The 23866-nt window shown below is 41.5% G+C and overlaps 4 protein-coding genes across 7 annotated transcripts in view; 2 read left to right on the forward strand and 2 right to left on the reverse strand.

Annotated features, from left to right (window-relative positions):
- Window positions 1-3556, reverse strand: part of LOC311060632 (caskin-2-like) — a 77526-nt gene extending 73970 nt beyond the window's left edge. Inside the window, exons 1-2 of one of the 2 annotated variants that reach the window (XM_084078876.1) lie at window positions 3341-3556; window positions 326-976 (exon numbers count right to left, since the gene is read on the reverse strand). In XM_084078876.1, coding sequence (XP_083935002.1) covers window positions 326-419 — 94 coding nt within the window. In that variant the 5' untranslated portion in view covers window positions 420-976; window positions 3341-3556. The remainder of the gene's footprint in view (window positions 1-325; window positions 977-3340) is intronic. The other variant, XM_084078875.1, reaches the window with a different exon arrangement.
- A 535-nt stretch (window positions 3557-4091) lies between these two features.
- Window positions 4092-11008, reverse strand: LOC311060774 (uncharacterized protein). 2 transcript variants are annotated; one of them, XM_084079104.1, is made up of 7 exons: window positions 10913-11008; window positions 8773-8975; window positions 8215-8316; window positions 8029-8124; window positions 7820-7930; window positions 7486-7609; window positions 4092-7130 (listed from the first exon to the last, which is right to left on the reverse strand). In XM_084079104.1, exons 2-7 carry the CDS (start codon window positions 8908-8910, stop codon window positions 4345-4347), a joined length of 3357 nt encoding a protein of 1118 aa, XP_083935230.1. In that variant the 5' UTR covers window positions 8911-8975; window positions 10913-11008; the 3' UTR covers window positions 4092-4344. The 2 variants fall into 2 exon arrangements, with proteins under 2 accessions (XP_083935230.1, XP_083935229.1); XM_084079103.1 differs by lacking the exon at window positions 10913-11008 and adding an exon at window positions 9852-9967.
- mettl9 (methyltransferase 9, His-X-His N1-histidine) lies at window positions 10705-14384 on the forward strand. Of its 2 annotated transcripts, XM_084079106.1 has the most exons (6): window positions 10705-10838; window positions 11091-11258; window positions 12327-12517; window positions 12608-12817; window positions 12985-13169; window positions 13479-14384. In XM_084079106.1, the coding sequence occupies exons 2-6, from the start codon at window positions 11151-11153 to the stop codon at window positions 13688-13690; spliced, it is 906 nt and encodes a 301-aa protein (XP_083935232.1). In that variant the 5' UTR covers window positions 10705-10838; window positions 11091-11150; the 3' UTR covers window positions 13691-14384. The 2 variants fall into 2 exon arrangements, with proteins under 2 accessions (XP_083935232.1, XP_083935231.1); XM_084079105.1 differs by having other exon boundaries at window positions 10705-11258.
- Window positions 14385-15125: 741 nt separating this feature from the next.
- kdelr2b (KDEL endoplasmic reticulum protein retention receptor 2b) lies at window positions 15126-21990 on the forward strand. The gene is made up of 5 exons (XM_084079204.1): window positions 15126-15449; window positions 17515-17615; window positions 18509-18667; window positions 18960-19212; window positions 20469-21990. Exons 1-5 carry the CDS (start codon window positions 15359-15361, stop codon window positions 20501-20503), a joined length of 639 nt encoding a protein of 212 aa, XP_083935330.1. The 5' UTR covers window positions 15126-15358; the 3' UTR covers window positions 20504-21990.
- Window positions 21991-23866: the final 1876 nt, after the last annotated feature.

Consider the following 23866-nt stretch of genomic DNA (forward strand, 5'->3'; position numbering starts at 1 on the left):
TTTTTTTCAAAAAAGTGTACAGAAATTGTTAAAATTATGTTTTTATGTGGACACGCCTCCAGTTCATTAAGTATACCACCAGCTCTTTAATTATGCACACCTTTAGAAAGAAAAACTTCAAAGTGTGCACAAATGCATGTGCTCACGCGCACACGCATGCACGCACACACACACACACACACACACACACACACACACACACACACACACACACACACACACACACACACACACACACACACACACACACACACACACACACACACACACACACACACACACACACACACACACACACACACACTCTCTATTAGGTCATACTCACTTGTCTTGTTGCACTTGACTTTGGAAAGCATCTTGTGTGCCAGGAGAAGATCTCCATTTTTCACTGCCACCAGCAGATCTTGTTCTTTCCCCATTACTACAGCCGTGACCACACACACACACACACACCCACACACACCCCCACCCACACACGTGTGCTACTTATAGCGGTCAGCCACAAAACCAATGTTTCTATCCTTTCACTTCTCCTTCACACAATGGGTCCGGCTGTACTGAGAAAGTGTTTTCCATAGACGTGCCCTGCGTGGTACTCGGGTTTCTAGAAACACACCCTGATCCTTCCTTGCTGGAAGACAGAGCTGAGTTAATGGAGGGTGCAGACAAACGTCTACATGTGTCTTTCAGTTGACATCCTACCACGGGCAACTTGTGAGCTATCACGTCACGATCCTAGGAGGACATTATACCACTGGGTTCAGCAGCTGGGGAGGAGGAATGTGAGGTAAGCAGTTCCAGGCTGCGGTCTTCCCTTGTTGTTGGAGCTTGGTCCCATTTCTTGATATAGGGTCCTCCATGCATGGAAGTCCTGGTCGTTAGATGCTGAAAACTTCTTAAGTTCGAGAAGGCCCGGTTGAGGTTTAGTCGAGTTCATTTATTTCACTCATAGCCTCAGTGGAAGTGGATGGTGCAGCTGCCCGATCCGACATCACAGAGAGAATGAAAAAGCAAGAGAGACAGAGAGAGAAGAAGATAGAGGAGAGAGGGATAGAGAGATGTCATACATGAATACTTTTATTACCACACAAAACACTAATTTCCCATGGCTGTGACAGACATTGGCATGTAGGCTATCATTCTATGTCTGTATAATTTTGGGCTTTTAAAATATAAGCCCTCTAGGCCTCTAACACCCTTTTCCACAATCATAAACCCCCTGTTAATTCCCCCACGTCACAAGATGACTGCTAGCTAAGTCTTGAAATTGAGTTATGCATTCATAACAGCAAAGCAACACAGACTTTCTTGCATGTAAGGGATTACGGGTGTCCCTTGAAAATGGACCCAACCTTTGTTTGCTTGCCTTGACGCAGGAAACCCAGCCAGTAAGGAATGTGAACTGTATCTGTGGATTTTTCCATGCAGGAATAAGGTGTTAGCCTGTGCACGCCATTCCCTTAACTTTAAGGAAGCATCTTTTCAGGCAGAGGGCTTTCTGGCATTCAGCCAGTTCCAGTCTTCTTTGGGAAAAAACACAGTGTGGGTTCCTTATTTGTCCTACCAAAAGGCAAACTGAGGCAGTGCTGACCACAGCTTCACAACCAAGCTGCCTGAAGCATTTATCACTTTGGATGAGTTCAGAAATGGCACTTATGGGAGACAAAATAACCAAGGAACAGGGGGGGGGGGTCTGTCTAAGACAGTTAGTCAGCCAGACAGACAGCCAGACAGACAGACAGACAGACAGACAGACAGACAGACAGACAGACAGACAGACAGACAGACAGACAGACAGACAGAGATCAAATGAAATCTTCCAGCAAGACACAGGCCTTCGATTAAAACAGGAGGTGATTCTGTCTCCCATATAAAAGTGCAAGTAATTGAAACTCTGAGCCAATGTAAAGGGCTGGCACAGTGTTGCATTCTACATTGAGTACATTCTCTAAAAGTCAGCAGTTAGTCACTTAGCCTTGTACAGTGCATCTGCTATTTTCCAAATAGGACAATTTTGAAAAATGTATAAAAATGGAGAAATATTTTGCTTATAATGACATGCCCAAAACTCCCATTTGAGTAAGAAATAATTGAAGCAAAGAATATAGTTTTTTTTGGACTTAACTGTCAAATGAATTGTAATTTTAGGCAAGCCAGAGACAAAACCAAAATGAGGGAAGTTTACAATAGATTGTATTGTTTATTTGTCCCATTCTGTCTTATTTGCTTGAGTTTTGAATGCTATACTTTGCATGCAAAAACAAACAACTGCCTTGTTGAGTGGCCAAGCTATTCCTCCTTAACACATTATTATGAAGCAGTGTAGCCTTGGAGCAGATGCCAATGCAAGTATTTGCACTGACACATGATCTAAAACTAGACAGGCACCTTGCCAGGGAGTAAACAACTGCATAGCCAAAATGACACATGCCAAATTTGGTGTCAGATATATTGCCCCAGAATTGACTTGTTAACCTGAATCTGTCTCTCTTATAGTCCATGGCAATAGCCAACTGGGCAGGGGTCCAGTTTGGATTTTCGTGCCATTGGTCTTACGCTTAAGTGTAAAAACAAAACAAAAAAAACTTGCCTAATCCCTCCTAGAATCAGTGCCACATTTCCTACACGAATAGGTAAATACATGTTAATAGATTAATAGTGACTTGTACAGTGCAATGTAAACACAGTGGGTAGGTCGATCTCAAAATCACTTTCAGTTCCATACGGGCACTGGTCTCTGAGTTTAAACCATGGATATAGGTTCAACTGTAATCAGTTACGCACCGGAACCGAATCACAGTAATTGGTTTGCTATTAGATTCATCCAAAACCATTCTGTCCAGTCTGCCTTTAAAAGCTACCACCAGACACACATAGCCTATCTATCCCAGTAGTTCCAAAACTTTTTTAGCTCGAGACCCAAAATAGAAACTTAAATGTCTCCCCGAGACCCAAACTAGTGAAAATAGCCTATCGTCGACGCGTTGTGAGCTTGGAGATCGGCTATTTTCACTACTTATTAAAAGTTATTTCTTCAAATGTATGGACTTTCTTAGATTTATTTTCAATGAAAACGTGTTTAATTGTTTTTAATTCATGAACATTTTAGATTTTGTTTTAGGGATTTTTTTTGTAAAAAAAAACAAATCTTTTGAAATAATAATTAAAAAACAAGTAGGAAATTTCACTCACAACCATTTGTCCGTGACCCACAAATGACACAAATGGGTCCCGACTCCCGACCCACTGTTTGGGAAACAGTGGTCTATGTCCCATTTACAGTTTAGGATAAGTAGCCTACTTATACAAAGAATAATAAATGAGGTCCAGTGAGTCTCACCTGTTGTGGACAATGTGAGCAAGGCGTTGACAGATGCATGTGCTGCTGCAATACAAGTTGAGCAGCACTCACACCACACGTTACTCCGAAGATCCTGTGCTCGTTAGTCAGACCAGATAGCTTGGGAAAGTCACAGCTCACAATTTGCATATAGGCCTACTGTATTTAAAAAAAAAAGTAAATGTATTGTTAATGTGTCTGATAATACGAAAACATCCTCTCGGTTCCTTCGTTGTGCTGTAAATGAGACACTCCAGTGACTCCACTGACTGCGCGCAGCGCGGAGTTTGACAGCTCAAGTGCGCGAAAAGGCTCCTCCTTCACCAATCCCAGGCAGCCAGTCATCAAAACACTGGCTCAACTAAATGGTTAATTAAGTAATGCAAGGTTCAACAAACAGAAAACAGATGTCACACTCATCAAATTACTGCGGACGATAAATAATTCACGGAGAAATTAAGTGATGAAAGCAGTGTGCGGTGAATGATACGTTTCAAATGCCTGTTGTTGTGGTTACTGTGTCTGTGGAACATAAAACAATAGTTCTTTGATGACATCTACTGGTAGAGAATTGCAAATGATATTTTTATTAGTTGATTAAAAAGTTTGTGCATGTAGCCTAGATTGACAAGATTTATAACTTTTCTCATAATAATTGTCATTTCCCCTAAATCTTCACTGAAACATATTTCCTCACATGTTAATAAGGCAATACTGTCTAAAGAAAGAACTGACTCTGATCGGTCTGAGAAATATATATCATGGGACACCTTGCTACAACCACATTTTGCAATCTTTATGTGATTAAAATATGATATATGACAATAGAGTTGAAAGGTCTGAAGATTAAGGTGCAAGAACATAAATACTATATACATAAGTCAGTGATGTAACTAAATGGGCTTGGTGTGTTTACAAAATCAGATAAACTTATGCTAAACCACTCTTTATTGATGGTGAAAAACTAAATGTTAGTCTTACATTCAGGGGTTAGGTTCACACATTTAGTGGGATTTTTTCACATGGACCTTCACCAACTCAGGCCTACTGAAAGCCCTTTCACAGATGGAACATTTGTAAGGCTTCTCTCCTGTATGGGTCATCTGGTGTCTTTTTAGAATCCCACCACTTTTAAAATATTTGTCACAGGTGTTGCATTTATATGGTTTCTCCCCTGTGTGCATTCTCATGTGGGCTGTGAGGTAATAAGACTGAACAAACCCCTTCCCACATTCCTGGCACGTAAATGGTCTCTCCCCAGTATGATAACGCACATGTATTTTCAGCTCTGATGTTGACCGGAAACTCTTACCGCATTCCTTGCATGAATAAGGCCTTTCCTGCGTGTGTGTCAAATCATGTCTTGTCAAAGAGCTGGAACTTCTGAACAGTTTACCACAGTGTGAGCATGGATATCGCACTCCGGCATGTATTTTAGCCACATGGAGGTCTAAGCTTCTTTTGAGTGCATAGGCTTTACCGCAATGTTCACAAGAGAAACATTTCTCCTGTGTGCTGCTGTGACAACACAGCCTGTGAATCCTCAAGGCTGCGTTGGACTTGCAGCCCTTTCCACAATCCCAGCAAAGGTACGGGGCCTCCTTCGTGTGAGTCCTGTCATGTAGTTTCAATGCTGATGCATAACTGAATGCTTTTGGACACTTCGGGCATTGGAATGGAAGGTCACCTGTGTGAACCCTCTCGTGTCTGATCAGGCCCCTGAGGTCTGTGTAACTACGCTCGCAAAATGAGCAGGGGAACGGACCGCTGAAGTCATGTGCATCCACATAGTGTTGGTTGAGGCCTTTGAAATCACTGAAAGTCTCATCACACTTGGTGCATGAACGTGGCTTGTGCCTCAGATTGTGTGTTTGAAAGCGTGCCATGTCTGGGAATGATCTATTACATTCTGCACAGTAAAGTGGATTATCCCTAACTTTGCATTTCCTAAGCAGCCTCCTGAACTCTTTAAGAGCCTCAGCCTGTCTATGATCGTTGGTCTTTGCATTACATGCAGTTATGTGCCTCCTCAAATCATTGAACTTGAACTTTACCTCACAATAAGGACAGGGGTAGCAATGCGATCTCATGTGACATTTCATGCTCCCAGTTACTGCTGCTCCACAAAGGCTACACGATGTCACGCCATTCATTTCGTTTAGCTTGGTGGTTCCTGGTATGTTAGGCTCTCGATGTGCACAGCTAATACTCTCCTGTGATGAGGACTCAACAAGCTCATTGGCAGTTGGAGCTTTACTTGCTCTAAACAATTTGTTGGTCATCTGTTGGTCTTCTTTGTCAAAATTCACAGAGGAGCCCTTGCATCCTTCTGAATGCCTCTTCAAACTAGCGGTACACTTGTAAGCTTTATTACAAGCACTGCAATGATGAGCACGCTCCTCTGAGTGGGTCTCCATATGTTTGAACATAAGGGATGGATAAGCAAATGTTTTGCTACAGAGTTTACATTCATGAGGTCTCTTGCTAGTTTTTCCATGAGGAGTCCTGGCAGTGACCTCAGGTTCCTCTCCTTCAGCGGGGTTTTCCTTGTGTGCAGTGACATCATTTTTGTTCTCAAGCAGTGATGGATTCAGTTCTTTTGTGTCCGTCAATTGGCCAGTGTGGCCGAGTGGCCACGGGTCCTTCTGCTCCATGGTTGGAGGAACTCCCTCTTCAGAAACACACTCCCCCTGTCGCTGACTCATCCGACATGCTTTTTCATGAGTCCTCAACCTTTGTGCACTTTTGAAAATACTGTCACAATTGCTGCATTGATAGAGCCCAATGACAGGGTCAATAACTTCACCCTGGCTCAGGTTTGGGATTTTCCCCTCGGCCGTCTTGGGTATCTTCTCAACCTGTAGCACTGCGATTTGGCAAACATTTAACTCATGTCTTTTCAAGTCATACTGGTACTGAAATAGTTTCTTACACTGTGGGCACTGGAATGGTCTCTCCCCTGTGTGGGTCCTCTGGTGCCGCCGCATATCCGAGGCTCGGCTGTACGTCTTTCCACATGTAGGGCAAGTCTTGCTTATTGATGAGTCTTGGGGACTGCTTTTTGACTGCTCATTCTCAGATGTTACCATTAATATTGCTTTCATATTCAGACCTCTATTTTGCCTGACTGGCCGTGGGGACGCTGCAATTATTGGCTCGAGCCTCAGCACTTGCACAGTTGGTGTATACAGTATGGGAGATAGGATCATATTAGATGTCACAATGTTTTTCATTTGCCCACTGTTAATGACATCACTTCCTTTTTGTGTGCACTTTTCCACCTGAACGGAGCTTGATCCACAGCTATTGGAATAATTGTTGAAAGCCGTTATGTCCGCTTCTCTAGTTTCCATCACTGTGGGCACACTTTCAGCAGAAGCCTTGTTCTCTGTGAGCCCTATCCCCTCAGCAGTTATTTCAACATTATAACCAACTTGAACCTCAACAGCACAAGAGTCTGATTCCACATTATCACTGTTCAAAGACCCAAAATGTTGAATGGTGCAAGCCAATTGCTCTTCTACTGTCTCATCACTAATAAGAGAGGACTGATTCTCAAAATTCTTGGGTACTGTATGTCTTTCTTCTTCTTTTTCTTCAGTTGCCAATCCTGCGACTACTGACTCTTTTTCCAGCGCTGCAGATTCAACTATAAATTCTTTGCTGAACGAGTCCATGAAATCAGTCAATACATTTGCTTTTAATACCGTCTCTTCATGTGCAGTTGAGACAGTTTCCATAGGGGGGAGACTGAGAGCTGTACAGATACTCTCACCAGCAGTCAGATTCTCTAAAGAAAAATCAAAAGACCAAGAATTAATAATAGAGTAGTCAGTTTCCAGAAGGCTTGCACCACAGTGTAAATTTGGAGCTTCGCCCCCCCCCCCCCCCCCCCCCCCACACACACACACACACACACACACACACACACACACACACACACACACACACACACACACACACACACACACACACACACACACACACACACACACACACACACACTTTCTCTCTCTCCAATCAGTTAATATCAAATCAATGCGCTCCCCAGAACCATCTTGTCATGAACTTCTAAAATACAATTCATAAGCTGATCAAAGATCAGATACAATTAGCTTAGCCATTTCAAATGTTAATATATTTACCATTGTCATCGAGTTGACAGAGGTCTTTTTGATAAGCTAGAAGAGATTTAAGCTCCTGAGCTTGTGACAAGGACTCCATGCATTCCTCCAGAACAGAAGGAACTTCGTTTAGCATACACTTAACCTGGAAAGAGTGCAAAGACATTAGCCACATTAAATAACCCTGGCATCCCTATTTTGGGCATGTCATTTTTGTGAAAACTTCACTCATTTTCTTTTTTTTTCCTTTTACTTGTTGATGATCGTTCGTTAAGACGAAGTTTGTTAATTTCAGTACTATACATCTGTTTAGTGAAAACTCTCTTAATTGTATTATGAACTGCTCTTGTACTACCTGTTGACAATTTGGGACAGTAAGCAACTTCTCAAGCTGGGACAGGAATTTCCACACAAGCATCTGAATGGCTTCATCATACTTGGGTCCAAATTTCACTGGAAAAACATCCTGAAAATGAGCATTTGATCCATGTCAACTCTAAGTGGTCTTCATTTGAAAATGTAAGTAAACATACATGTTTAAGTCACAAAGACAGACACTCTAACCTGGAAGAACTGCTGCCTCTCATCCTGGTCTTTCATTAACATTTCAATAAGCCCCAAAATGTCTGATCCGTACAATCCATGCTCTGTATCATTTGTCTGAAACATATTGCATTTCACAAGTCTGTTAGGCCCTGTACCCATTTCATGTTAGTACTCATTAGGTATCAGTAACATGGTAAAACACACCTCTGCATTCCATAATGAAGTGAGTGTCTGCAATCTGTCCAAATGTGGCTGAATTATTTGTGGGTCTATCGTTGGCTCTTGGTAACACAACTCAAGGATCAGCTGAAACCAAAGAAAGTGAAATGAGAAAATACATCATTTCACATTTTCAAGTGCTGACACACTTACCTCCTGTGCCTCAAGTGATTCTGTGCTTAGATTGCAATAGTGCTGGGAAATATGGGGATATGACCAATGTTTATGGACGATATGGTGTGTACACAATTCAACAGTGTGGTTGGAAGCTGCATTTATTTATTTACAGAAATCAGACTTCTGAGCGGCACAGGGCAGGTTACACAAAATAGCAACAGAGAGACAGAGAGATTATTTTAATTATTTTCAATTACATCATTGAAAGATAAAAGTAAAATCCTATTTTAAATATCTCCAATTGTTATTGATAATTAAGTTATTGATATAAATGTAATATCTGACAATTAAATATACTGTCCACTGCCGACAGTAATACTTTATTTTGAAATACTATTCCATAGTCCATTCTTTCTCACAAAGTACCTGTGTGCGAAGGCCAAGACTTAGCAAGGTCCTCTGTCTATGGTTAAGTAGTTCAGGAACAATCTCAGTCATGAGTGTAACAATGTCATCCAGCAGCCCATATTTGGCGACAAGTCTGTGCTGGACAGTGTGCCACATTGCTGCCGACACCAGCCGCAGTGGTGGCACCAGGAGACGCAGACAGGGAAGAGAGAGGGGGGGATCTGGGAAAACACAAGCATTGATGCTTTAACATCATTCTAGGAGATTTTATTTATTATTTTTTTATAATGCATAATAGATTTCAATGGGATGTGGATAACAACTTATAACTGATGTCTATAACCTACACATTCAATTCAATTCAATGTTATTAAAGTGTCAAATCACAAGTTGTCTCAAGACACTTAACATTTTCAGACAACATAATATATGTACTATATCTTCATTATAGTAGATTATAGACACAGTTACGCAGTGGTGGAAAAAGTACTCAGATTTACTTAAATTTAAAAGTAAAAGTAATCATTATACAGATTTTCAAATATCCTAAGTATATAGTGATACAGTGGTTAATGCATGTTTTGCACTAACAATAACAATCTAAAAAGTAATTAGTAAATAAGGTTTTCAAATAATTGTGGTGGAGTAAAAAGTACAATATGAGATGTGTGTGTGTGTGTGTGTGTGTGTGTGTGTGTGTGTGTGTGTGTGTGTGTGTGTGTGTGTGGTATGAAGAGAGAAGATTGATGGAGAGGAGGTAGCGATGGACACGTTTGGGGCATCACTAGCATGCATCATGCCTGCGCCCTGCGCTAATCATTATGCAAAATGATAAAACTTACATATGCATTGAGAAACTAAACAAAACCTAAATACCATAACGATGCTTTTTCTATTAAACCATGTAGTACTACAATAGCTGGCAATTCACCATTGAAACTTTAAACAACAACTATCCGCCATCACTGCTTTCAGCAGAACGTAGCCTACTGCAGTTTTTCAGAGGTTATGAAACGACGCCATATGGCGCTTATAACGTCACTTGACAGCCAGTGAGTAACACAATAACTGTACACAATGACGCACACGTTTGTTACCTTTATGCCCAGTAATATGTTGCATATTTTCAACTTCAAATGTGTTCTGTCACGAGTAATAAGAATAATAATATACGATGCTATTATTGCAGCATTCAAGCCAAACATCGCTGCACTGACCAGTGTTGCCAGGTTCTGCGAGAGAAATAAGCAACCAGGTCTATGAAAACAAGCTCCGATGAAGCGAGCCTTTCGCCCTTATTTTCAAAAAAATCTTGAAGACATTTTGAAAAATGTGGAATGTTTTTTCCCTGTCATAAAATATTTTCAGATGGAGGTCCGCAGACAAATACATATTAATTTGGGGGTCCTTGACTTGAACATTTTTGAGAAACACTGTTTAAACAATATTTACAAGCAACTTTACCGAAAAACAAGCCCAAAGTCACTTATAATAAAAAGACATGGCAACACTGCTGACGGTGACGGATACTTTCGGACATATTTTGAGGTGGCACAGGAAGGAAGTGCAGAGTACATGCGGCGGAAGAAGAACTGTCAACCCATAGCTCGGAGGGATTGTCACGTTGTGATTGGCTAGTTGGTTGTCAGGCAACCGCTGAAGCGAGGACAAGACAAAAGTCCATTCTATTATGATAATACCAAATTGGACAATGTAAATTCATATTTATATTTTAATTGCCGATTTCAGACAATTACACCCAGCATACACACATTTGGCTTTGTAATGGATGTTGGCAGTGGTGTAAAGTAACTAAGTAAATGTATGTACTGTCCAATTTTTAGGTATTTTTTAGATGGGACTTGGGATCCTCACGTTGCCAACAAGCAACTAGCCAATCACAGCACACTCGTCCCTCCGGCCTATATGATGTTAAAGTTGTAAATATGCTTAGTGGGCAGTAGCGTCTACACAGAGACCACCTGGGTGGGCAGCAGCAAAAATCAATTAAAACTCATTTTACTCAGCAAATTAAGATGCAGAGTAAATAGCATGAGGACCCCTAACGCCCACCACACCCTCAGGTTTGTTTATTTGTCGCATTTGAAGCCGAAGAAGGCTTTTCTTTGCGTGTTCTTTTACAATTGGATACCATTACCTGAATCATCTAAGCTTACATCTCCCTGGTATATCTTCTCCACTGGTCACTGCTGTGGTCAGTCTGTCATTCAATCAGTCTCACGGCCAGCCTTCTTCTCCACACACACCAGCTGTCTCTAGCTGTTCTGCTGAGTTTGTTGTCCACTATTATTATTATTACTATGTGTCATCTACAGCTGAGGAGAACGTTGCTTTTTGCAGCGTGGGTGGCGTTCTACGTGTTCTTTCTCTTCTCCATGAGAAGAATGTGGACGGGCAAGTATGTTCGCAGCCCCCTGGCTCGGTCACTCTTCCTCAACATGATGAGCGAGAGCGACGCGGCGGCTCTGGAGGAAACACAAGAGGTAACCTTAGTATTCTTCAATAGATAAGGATAAGCACAGTGGTGGGAAAAGTACTCACACTTTTTTTTTCTTAGGTAGAAGTATCAATACTGGAATGTAGAAATACTGTGTTAAAATTGACTTGCGTAAAAGTACACAAGTATTGGCATCAGAATTTGCTGAAAATGTACCAAAAGTAGCAAATACTCATTGTGCAGAATTTTTTCAAATGTATAAATGTTTTAAAAATCTTGCCTAGATCGGCTATTTTCAAATGGGCGAAATATATATATATATAGGGCTGAAGTGGTTAATGTATGTTTTGTGATAATAATCTAAATCTGCTAATAATCTACATCTGCTAAGTAACTAGTAACTAAAGCTGTCAAATAATTGTAGTCGAGTTAAAGTACAATATTTGCCTCTGAGATGTAGTGGAGTAGAAGTATAATGTATTGAAAATTGGAAATATTCCAGTCAAGTAAAAGTACCTCAAAATGTTACTTAAGCACAGTACTTGAGTAAATGTACTTAGCTACTCTACACCACTGCAAGAGGTAACCTTAGTATTCTTCAATAAATAAGCAGTCAAACTCCAAGAGTGACACATGTAACCAAATGGATACGCAAGTGTCACATTCGGTTACAATTGTACACAGTATAAATGGGATAAATGAACACAGAGGATTTAACTGTGTAATGTAGGATTTGAGAATGCATTTATGGTGGAAACTATTATGCCTCTGAGTATGGCCTAAACGTCATCAGTCTTAAGTGTTCCTCTTTACTAATGCAAGTTTTTTTTACTTGAAACTTTACCTAGATTAATATAGATATTTTTGTGTTGGCAAAATATACAATCCAACATCAATTCTAAGTGCAACAACACATTTACACTGTTGCCCTTGAGTGCTGCGGTCAGATCTAATATTACCCTTACTGTATACATTGTCTAGCATGGCTTAGCACAATTACAAAAAAAGTTAGCATGCAAGAAACACTAGATGTATAGCTCAAATGAGCTGGGTGAAGCATAAACATGTAATGCTATATTTCCCTCTCTCCTCTCCTCTCCTCTCCACTTCCTAGTGGTACCGATGTACTCCTGATCAACTGGGAGAATCGGTACAGCCACTGTTCGTTCAGAGTCACCTGGATTCTGATACCCAGGCATTTCTCAGGCGGAGTGTAGAGAAGTCCACCTGGTTGTTTACTCAGCTCTATCACTCTTTTATATCGACCGTCCTCGGCTCTGTGGTCTCACGCACGTCCATCAATGGGTACAGTTATGCAGATTACATACTTCATACTTTCCAAATTATGCCTCCCACAATATAACCCAAGGTGACACGGTCTTCTATTTATGTCAGGTTTCTAGGCCGTGGTTCTATGTTCGTATTCTCTGAGGATCAGTTCCAGCGACTTCTCAGAATCACCCCAGACTGGAAGGCAGAGAGACTTCTGGACCTGGGGGCTGGGGACGGAGGTGTCACAGGTGTGATGGGAGCCCATTTTAGAGAGGTCTATGCAACTGAGGTGTCCCCACCCATGAAATGGCATCTCCAGAGAAGGAATTACAAGTGAGTACTCTGCTTGGTTCTCAGAGAATAACTGAACTTTTTGACAGCGATGAATAGCAGAATTGTAGGCTAACCTTAACCAGAGCTCATACTCATACATACCCTTGGCACTAGTATTTGGGGGCAGAATAAAAACAACTCACTAGTCTCTCCTCTCGCCATTTCAGACTGTTGGGCATTGATGAGTGGCAGCACATGGGCTTCCAGTATGATCTGATCAGCTGTCTGAATCTTTTGGACCGCTGTGAGGATCCATTGGCCCTCCTTAGGATCATCCGAAGTTCCCTTGTTCCTGGCACAGGACGAGTCATCCTGGCCGCTGTACTGCCCTTCCAGCCTTACGTGGAGATAGGTCAGTCAGCACTCATTCAGTCATCTGGACTGTAGTTGTCATAATAATGTATTCTCTACATTTTTTACCAGTCAGATTATTGCGTATGGAACTGTTTAGTACTCGACTAGTAAATTCACATCTGCAAAGTAATTTCCTGAGTGTTCATTTAACTCTTGAAAGTGAACAAATGGAACCAACTGGACTCTTATTGGTTAAATTACCTTTTTTTTGTACAATGTTTTTTACCGTGTAGGGACACAAAAAAATGGGTCATGAAAATATGTAATGAAGTTGACCAAAATATGCCATTTGTGTGTTTGCTTGCAGGCGGGAAATGGGAGCGTCCAAAAGAGCGCCTTGCAGTGAAGGGGAAGACATGGGAGGAGCAAGTGACCAGTCTGTCCAATGAGGTGTTCCGAGGGGTTGGGTTTGAAGTGGAGGCTGTGACCCGATTGCCATACCTCTGTGAAGGGGACATGTATAAAGATTACTATGTACTTGATGATGCCGTATTTGTTCTCAGAGCTTTAGAGGACTGACAAGGCTGGATGTTCACGACAAGAGCACATCTGGCTGCATTATTTAGATATTGCATAGATTCTACATGAAGTGAGCTGAGCACAGGCGTTACACCAAATGTTGTTTGTGTTTGGTCGCTGCTCCTGAAAGGCTCTGTGCAATTTTAAGTAATTCCACTCTCCATTGAACAGTGTATGGATGTAAAATGTACTGGTGAATCAGGTCTGAACTTAGCTCAGGTAGCGCCTACATTTACCAGCCACCATTATATGACAGTGATACCTCTCGTTTTCTAAGCAAAAAAAAAGATTTTGAATGACGGTTAGTCATGAAATGCCACAAATGCAAAACTCTAAGGATCCAATCTTCTAATCTAAGACATATCACTGTGGACTGTGGAGTGATCAAGTGTCTGTTCTGTATTATCTGTAAAGTGTTTTTGTCAAGTGTTCAATTTTGGTGGTTCTAGTTCATTCCTTCAGCTTAGCTACTGTACTAAAGAAGCTCATTTGTACAAGTTTGTATCATTTGTGTGCCTATGCCACTTTCATCCATCTCAACTGGACTTTCATGTGACCAACTCTTAATACTTTATCAATGAGGATATAAAACATTTGTTATTTTAAGTGATCATTTGGGATGTTATTGTACAAAGGTTTATTTAAAGAAAAAAGTGCCACATTTAATGTCATGTTTTTATTGAAAGGTACAAGAATAAAAGAACAAAAAAAACGTTTGCGCGGTTGTTTCATGGGGTTTTATTAAAGATGACGTGTAACCAGTTGAAAGGATCTATAGGCATGCTTGTCTACCGGTATTTGAATCCCCATCAGCTGGAGGAGTTGCCTGAATGCCTGGAGCTCTAGTTTTGATCATGACGGCCCCGCCTCTGACAGGCGGCTGTTGCAGTGTTGCCATGTCCACTTATTATAAGCGACCGTGGGCTTCTTTTTATGTAAAGTTGCTTGTAAATATTGGTTGGTTGCGGGTTTTTTAGGCTCGTTTCTAAAGTAAATTGTAGCTGCTTTTTTGGGTCTTGCTTCACAATTTTTAATTTATTTTAACCAGTGGTTCTTCAACATTTTCATGTCATGGACCCCCAAATTAATATGTATTTGTCCCCCTAACCTAACCCCCATCTGAAAATGTTTTGTACCAGGGAGCCCCCTACTAGAACGTTTAAAAAAAATCTTCCAAATATTCCACTTTTTTTTTTTTAAATGGCAAATACAAGCTCACAACGCGAAGTTGTGAGCTTGTAGATCGGCTATTTTCAAATAGGTGATGTATATGTTTCCACTGGCAGATTTGTCTGGTTTTCAGGCTAAATGTATATAGGTTTAAAGGGCCCATGATGTAGACTATTCGCTTCTTTTTGGGCTTGTTTTCATTGGCCTGGTTGCTTGTTTCTCTCCCAAAACCTGGCAACGCTGCTTGCATCGGGTGCCGCCGCTATCGTTGTTGGCCACGTCCCCGGGCCACGTCGCGCAGCACTTCGCCATTTTCCCCCATCATCATCTATCTATACATAGAACTGGTGTCTGTTGACAGTCAGCACCGTAGCACTATTATCACAAACTGGTTACATCGGCGGCAGGGAGCCGAATATCAGGCATTTCCGACGGGGAGTGAAATCGGTTTGCATTTTGCAGAGGGTTTTGCGTGTGCATCCTGCAACAAGCAGCGACATGAACGTCTTCAGGCTGACCGGTGATCTGTCCCATCTAGCAGCCATCATCATCCTGCTGCTGAAGATATGGAAGACCAGATCCTGTGCTGGTGAGGATCCAACCATGAGATGTTAAATTGTGGATCTTGTTCACACACGCATACTGTGTATATTTGTCTAGAAACGGTGTGGCTTACCCCGGCAACTTAGCGATACAATGCTGTTATGATGCGGTACATGAACACTGCTAACGAATACCAAAATGCTCGCCCCAAAACACAGTCGCCCCGGGGCAATTCGGTGGTATTCACCTGATATTGCTAAACGTAACCTCAGTAAACTATGCGGCTGCCTAAGGCTAACCACCCTAACCTTATTCCTAAACGGAACCTCAGTAAAACGGTGGCAAAACCTAACCTTATAGATAAACTTAAGCTTAGTTAAACTATGCCTAACCCTAAACGTAATTCTAACCTTATCTTCAGTAAAAACCAAATGCAAGAACCACTGGTCCGCGAAAGAAATGGGGGCGAGCGTGTTTTGGGGCGAGTATTCCGGCTACCCTGCTAACCAGTAGCTCTGCTGCAGCTAGCTTCTCGGCTAGCAAGCTAATGCTTGCCGCTGTGAGCTTGTAGATCGTCTATTGTCGGCACGCACGCAGACTGTGCATGATGGGACTTAACATAACGTTGCCTGTGATGATGACCCGGGACGGTTTCCAGCCGAGGTCATCCAGCTCGGCCCGGCGTGACCTTTGACGTTGCGCCCCCCCCCTGCCAGCCTCTTATCATCCAATTAGTAAAACTATCCCTTATTGATTGAGCTGTTGTTGCAGATGCAAAGCGAATCTTGGGTTTCCCTTTTTTGCCCTTGTGTGCAAGGACGCGTCTTCACAGCGTGGCTATGCTTCATTCATTCATGTGTCCTGTTTCATAAGGATTAAAGTTATGGTGCAGTTATGTGAACGATGTGCAGTCAACAACACTTGAGTTGTATCATTGTTATTATGATGTACAGCACGGTTTAAAGGTAAATATGACGTGAACTTAACTGGTTCAACCATCCATCACCTCCATAGTCTTAATGAGTGGGCCATAGTCATTTGGGAATTGGGATGATCTGTACCAGAAGTAGGTGTGACAGCTCTCTGCAACTCTGCACCTCCTTTTCTGGGTGTGTGAGGATTGCTTGTTTTCACTTGTCAGTGGTTGCAGGCCAAGATACAGTACATAGATGGCCATTCTAAAGGGCTGCTGTGCTGTGTGTGTGTCTGTCTGTCTGTGCTTGAAATGATAATGTTAGACTGCAGGTGCTGCTCATTTGGAAGACAAAGTAACAATTGGCCACTGCAAATCTTACCAATACCATAGGTCGCATCGCACAGGGCTTGAATAATGGTGTTGCATTGGACTCGGGCAGTCTTGGCCTTGGTAACGGTATTTGGGGCATGGGAACTGAATCAGGTGCTGTAGAATGAATACATGCAATTTGCCCAAGGACCCCCTAGCTGAGAGAGAGATGAAGCAGGGACCCCCACTTTATTGTATAAAATTGTGTTTCAGATGACACTTTTTTCCCCTCTTTTTTCCCTCTACCTCTTTGCCAAAAATAGCCGATCTACAAGCTCATCAATAGCCGATCTACAAGCTGCGAGGCGTTGTGAGCTTGTAGATCTGCTATTTTCGGCTAATGTTCCCCTCAGAATAGGGATGCCAGGGTTCAAGTGGTTAATGTAAAAAATAAAAAATAAATCCTCTCACACCAAGGCGGACCCCCTATAGTAGCTCTGAGGACCCCCTAGGGGTCCCGGACCCCCTGTTGAAGACCTCTGATCTAAAGCAGCGATTCCCAACCTGTGGGCCGGGAGCCGTGAGGATATTGCAAGAGGGCCCTCAAAGAATACAAGAACGCTCGTCCTAAAACGCGCTCGCCCCCCGGGTCAAATCCGGTGACCTCGGAACTCTCACCACCAGGTATTCCTAAACGTAACCTCAGTAAAACTATGCCTAAACCTAACCTTATTCCTAAACTTAACACGTTGTTAAGTGGTCAGATGGGTGGGCCGTGACATGTTTTTCGATATTTTCATGTGGGACCCTGATCCAGAAAAGGTTGCGAACTTCTGATCTAAACTAAAGGACGCAATTAAACAGCCTTTCTATCTTGTCTTGACAGGTATTTCTGGGAAGAGTCAGATCCTGTTCGCTCTGGTGTTCACCACTCGCTACCTGGACCTGCTCACTTCCTTCATTTCCCTCTACAACACCAGCATGAAGGTGAGGAACACACACAGCCTTCCTCTGGCCCTCATCATCATATCCAGAAGTACCTGGAAGCTCTTGTTTGCGTTTGTACTACGCACACACTTTTAAGACAATGGTGTGCCAGCTAGACACACCTTTGTTTATCAAAGGTGTAACAGGAGTAGTTAAAGGAACAGTTCACACGTTTACAACCTTATCTTCCTATACCTGTTATTGGTCCTCCTCGCTAATGCTCTTTATAAGATGGCACCATTATCCGTGTACTCGCTCTGTGTCTCAGAGGTGGGTTGTGGACAGTTCAGAAACCTTCCTACCAATGAAATGATTGGTGGGGATTACAAGCTAATGGAAACTACAGCCTTTCTCTTCCTGGAAAGTTAGCATGCTGAAATAGAAACCATTGTTCTTGCATCAATTTAACCCATTAAAACCGGGAAAGCATCTGTGTCATTTTAGATTTTATATGTATATGAGTGTGTGTGTGTCACGTTTTCAAAAATAGCAGATATACAAGCTCATAGCGTGTCACTTCGTGCTGTGCTATGAGCTTGTAGATCTGCCATTTTTAAAAATGTGTGCAAATCTTTTCTTTGGAGAAAAAGTTTGAAATCTAGGCACATTTTAAAACCATCCACAGTCCTACTCTGAGACAAACACCGAATAGACAGAAATGGCACCGTTCCCTAGTGAACATTAGTGAGGACCCACCATATATTATATGGATGATGTTGGGGGGGAAAAAAGACAATCTACCTTAACTTAAGTGTATCAGGGTGTAAAATGTCTATATGTAATGCAGACTGTTGCAGCTGGATCTTGACCAACAGAGCTGCTTGCTTGATATTTAGTTTGTCCGACCAGTACACACCATGAGCAGTTTATGATAAAACTTCTGTGTTACACAGATCATCTACATCGGATGTGCGTACGCCACCGTTTACCTGATTTATGCGAAGTTCAAGGCAACGTATGATGGCAACCATGACACATTCAGAGTGGAGTTCCTGGTTGTCCCAGTTGGAGGCTTGGCTTTCCTTGTTAACCATGACTTTTCTCCCCTGGAGGTAAGAAATCTAGCAGTGATTCAGGTCTCCTATCTCATACAAATATATTGCGAATTCTTATGTTTGTCCTAGGGTCTAACTCTGTTTCAGTTTGCAGCTGCCTTTACTAAGCTAAATTAGCTGATCTACAAGCTCACAACACGTTTTGATGCGACGTGTTGTGAGCTTGTACGTTCATCCCCTACTTTTGCTATTTTCGACAATTATTTTCAAAAATGTAACTACTCTGAAACTGACTTGTCTCTTCCACCAAACAACTCCATCATTCCCTCTGTTTTTGTCGTCCCCTCAGATCCTGTGGACCTTCTCCATCTACCTTGAGTCGGTGGCCATCTTACCTCAGCTCTTCATGATCAGCAAGACCGGTGAGGCTGAGACCATCACCACCCACTACCTGTTCTTCCTTGGACTCTACAGAGCCCTTTACCTCATCAACTGGATATGGCGCTTCTACTTTGAGGGATTCTTCGACATGATTGCTATCGTTGCTGGGGTAGTGCAGACTATTCTCTACTGCGACTTCTTCTATTTGTATGTAACAAAAGGTGAGTCATTTCCTTTCCGTTACAAGCACATGACAGTAATGTATTCAGTTGTCTCTTGCCAATGGCAATCCCATTGTTCTGAGGTGAGGAGATCATAGTGTAAAAAATAACCTATGGTTTCTATGTATTTGTGTAAATGTGTTTCGTGTCATCAAGCGTACGGATGAACATATTTTGTGGAGAAATACTCAGAAGACATAGGGTATTTTTATGCAACACTTATTTATAACCTAACATCAGAACAATAGGATTTTTAGGAAAATCTGAGGCATCTTCCTTTAGTGGTTACCTTACCTGTATCAAATAATGTACTTGTATTTATGAAGTATAAAGTATTTCATTCCACCATATCATTTATGTTTTTGAATAGAACTGGTTACTGCCAAGAAGTTTTAATTTGCTCTTGTACATTGTCTTTGAGTAGTATGAAAATAGCCGATCTAAAAGCTCACAATGCATTCCATCAACGTGTTGTGAGCTTGCAGATCTGCTAGTTTCAAATTGTTTTATCACTACACTGTTGTGTGACGAAGTATAATATAAGACTAGTGATTTAGTGGTTAATTTGTTGATATATAACATTTTGAGAAATATATAAAAAATAATAATAATTAAACGCTTCTCGATGAATCAAAAAAGAAATCGGTAGAATAATCAATAGTTGCAGCCCTATTATTATCTTGTACCAGCAATTCTTTACCTGTAGTTTTGATCCACTCATATTTCCAGTATGACTAGATATCATATGGGATTTTAGATATTGTATTGGGATGTGTTGTCTTTTCCTAGCTCTAAAGGCTGCATTACAGTAAAGTGATGTAATTTTCTGAACTTACCTCACCTGCCTGTTCTAGCTGTTCTATTATTAACCACTTAGTTATTATATAGGCATTACGGATGATTATTTATAAAAATTCTAATTGTGTAAATATTGTGAAAGGACCAATAGTCTTCCCCACAATATCAATACCGAGGTAGCCTTACGCCATCAGAGCTGTTGTGTTATATGAACCTTGACCTCATAGGATGCCAAAGTGCAACTCCCAGCATACAGTAGTAATGTTGTCTCCGGATCATACCTACAGTATATTATTAGCCTGAAGCCTAACCAGGCACTTAACCCCTGCTCTGCATTTCATTATGTGTGTAAATCCTCAGGCCTGTGTGTGTGTGTGTATTATTTGGTTGTTATTGTTATGTTAGTGTTACCACCTGTCTTGGAAAGAGGTGTTAAACATGACCGTCTTCATTTTCAGTGCTGAAAGGAAAGAAGCTGAGTCTGCCAGCCTAAGTGCCAAAGAGAAGCGATTTGGCAGACTCGAAGAGGGGGGACCGGGGTTAGCACAGGACACTGTTGCCTCCCCGCGACCCTACTCCACCACCCCCCCTGCCAGTGTAAGATGCCTGAGACAGATAGCGAAAGGGAGCTGCTAACAGTAGGTCCTAGACCTTCTTCTGATCAAACGTGTTGGAATCAGGACACACCTGCAGAGGCCATCCCATGGCCTTTGGATTTCTGTTTGATGCATCTTGCCTTAACTTTTTTTATTACTCTGTATAAAGGAAGAAAAAGTGAGAGGTTTTCTACGTTGAAAAGTGTGATTTGACACTCATTAGTGATTAAGAGCTGAAAATATAAAAAAATGCCTATGATTTGGCAGTGTATGATATTGGAGCGGACTTGTTGTGGTGGGATATTACTGATTCAACCGTTTATAATAGTATTTGCAATCTAAATAAATGCACATTGTTTTCCTGAATCAAATTGAAGGGGATATGTTGATCCCCCAGCGTTGGCTGGCAAACTTATCATCTTTTGTCCCACCCCATTCCCGTATTCTGAACCTGTGTACATTGACATTCCTGTGTAAAAGAGGCTAACTCCAGGATCTAGGATACTCTTGTCAGAGCATACATTTGACAAATGCCATTACTTCACACTCTTTTGCTGTATATTGAAAATAACCCTGAAGTTAAATATGTTTTTATGTTGTTACCTCCAAAGAAATGCATTCATTCATTAGTATGAAATGGTTACAATTAAGCCAGATTTATACTTGGTTGCACGCCGGTGTCATTCACCACAAATAGCTCATTTACAACCTCAATCCATTATCAACGTAAATGTACAATGAACAGTTTTTCAGTGCACGACATGGCACGCATCTTAAGTATAAGTCAGGCATTAGGGCTGCAAAACATTTCATTTGAGAGGTGGTAAAAGTCAAATCAAAGGATTGAAAAGGTGGTCCTTCACCTTCATTGCTGTAAAAAGAATGCTTTCATTTGAATACCCCATGACTTCACGCAGTGGAATTATCTTATTGCCATGGGTTGGAAGTGTACCATCCATCAGCAATTATACTTTCAAAAAGCAACTCTAAATGTTTGAAACTAGCAAATCCATTGTGTGTGTGTGTGTGTGTGTGTGTGTGTGTGTGTGTGTGTGTGTGTGTGGTTGGACTGTCACTACAGAATTGAAATGAGCTATTTGATTTTTTTTTCCTTAGTTGCAGATGTGATTTATTTTTTCTTTCTGATAAACAATGTCTGTAAGAATTGTCTAAATGATGTGCATAATTTTAAGCTCAAAATATACCCATGTTGGAACGAGAGCTGAGCAGGACCCTACAGACACTGTTGTATTGGATTCAAGAATAGTTATCCAGACATATCTGCCTTTATTTGTTTTCATGCAGACCATTCCAGAATTTCCCTTTTTTTTTAAGCCAAGCTTTTGCATGATATTGCCACCACAAATAAAGATTTTATGGGAAACACTTGCCTCTGATTCTGTGGTTACAATAATATTATGAAATCCATCCAGCTGACAATAATGTACAAAGTTAAGATACCATCTTACCGACACTGACAACTGTTCATTAAACTATCTTATTCACAATGTCACATTCTGCTTCCGAGTTTGTGACAAGGTAAGCTGATGGAAGGATCCCCATGTGTGTCTGATCAGAGCTCCTAATTCACTGAACAGTGCATGCAGATATGTGGTCCATTGAACTGATGGACGTCATTGTAGTGTTTGATGAGGAAACGTATCACGTTGAAAGTCTTGCTGGACATTGTGCATGTGACAAGCTTGTGCATGACGTTGTGCACAGCTAACGTCTGGGTGTCTGGACAAACTTTCCCGCACTCTGAACAGTAGAGTGGATTGTGGGTGAGTTTGTGTGCTCCAGGAGTTGACCTTCGCCCAAATTCTTTGCCACATTCCATGCATTTGTGGCTTTGCGTTGGTTGCATGCCAGGCTTTGTGCGTTGCACCTTGCAGGTTTGTGGTGTTATGTGACACTTCCAGGCTTTTCTAGTCTTAAATGCTGCACCACACCTGGGAAGTGTAACCCTATAGTTGACTGCAAAAATGGCATAAACAAATGAGCTTACTGTATGCCTGCTGAACAACCTATATGGCTACACTCCGTTACTTCCCAGTAAATATATAAGAGAACGGCAATAACTGTTTTTGGAGTTGTCCGATCTGGGCTTTACAAGCTTTTCTTTGCAGTCAATATTTGGGACAGAACAGAACAAAACAGAACTTGTAGCCTATGCAAAGCAGTGCTGAAATATCTTCACTCCATTGCAGTGGTTCTCAAAGTGGGGCCCGGGGGGGCCCAGGAGTCATTGAGGGAGTTCCAGGGGGTCCCCAGCTAAATGATGGACCCATAAGGGTCCATTTGGTTCCATTTGTACACTCTCAAAGTTAAATTAACATTGATTTTGAAATATAAATTGGGGTCCCAGAGATAGAAATGCCATTAACTGGGGGTCCATGAAATTAAAATGGTTGAGAATCACTGCTAGAGGCGTAAAAATCTTCTCTTATGGGAGTCCCTGGCATATATTTTCAAATGGGGGTCTGCGGGCTAATAAGTCAATTTGGGGGTCCTTTTTAAAACCCTGAGGAAGACTTCACTGTCGAAAAGTTGGTTTCTTTTTAAATAAACTGTGCGGCCTCATCCTTTGTCAAATTTGGGGGTCCTTGCCATTAAAACGTTTGAGAACCACTGCTAATGTGAATATATAAGAGCCATCGTCGGCCTGTGGAGGGCAGCATTATGCTTCAGTGCACTTTGCCGGAAACCAATAGAAGAAGAAGAAGAAGAAGAAGAAGACTAGACTTCCGGAATGGTCCTACACCAAACTGCTTTCGTCTCGGAATTGTTGTCGCAGTTCTATAGTTCCACGCTCAAGGGGTGTTATTCTTACAGTTGCAACATGTTAGGAGAAAATGTTACGATCTTCAAGCTATGATCTCTGTGTATAAAAACATTTATGTGAGTTGGGATTCATCGACTGTTGTTGATATGACCGTTTGATTTACAGCGGAACCAACAATCAATTCAACACGGATGCCTCAAATCTGTAGAACACCCTAACCACCAGTGTTGCCATGTCCGCTTATTATAAGCGACTTTGGGCTTATTTTTCTGTGAATGTAAATATTGGTGGTTGCGGTGGATTTGGGCTTGTTTCGTAATGTCGTTTAAAACAGTGGTTCTCAAATATTTTCATGTCAAGGACCCCCAAATTAATATGTATTTGCCCTATAACCCTAGTAGGGACCCCCCCCATACAAGATTTGTGTTGTTAAAATGTTTCAAAACTATTTCAAAATTTTCACATTTTCTTCAAG

Source organism: Gymnoscopelus microlampas, assembly GCF_963454915.1.
Source record: "Gymnoscopelus microlampas genome assembly, chromosome: 14".
Taxonomy (NCBI): Eukaryota; Metazoa; Chordata; class Actinopteri; order Myctophiformes; family Myctophidae; genus Gymnoscopelus; species Gymnoscopelus microlampas.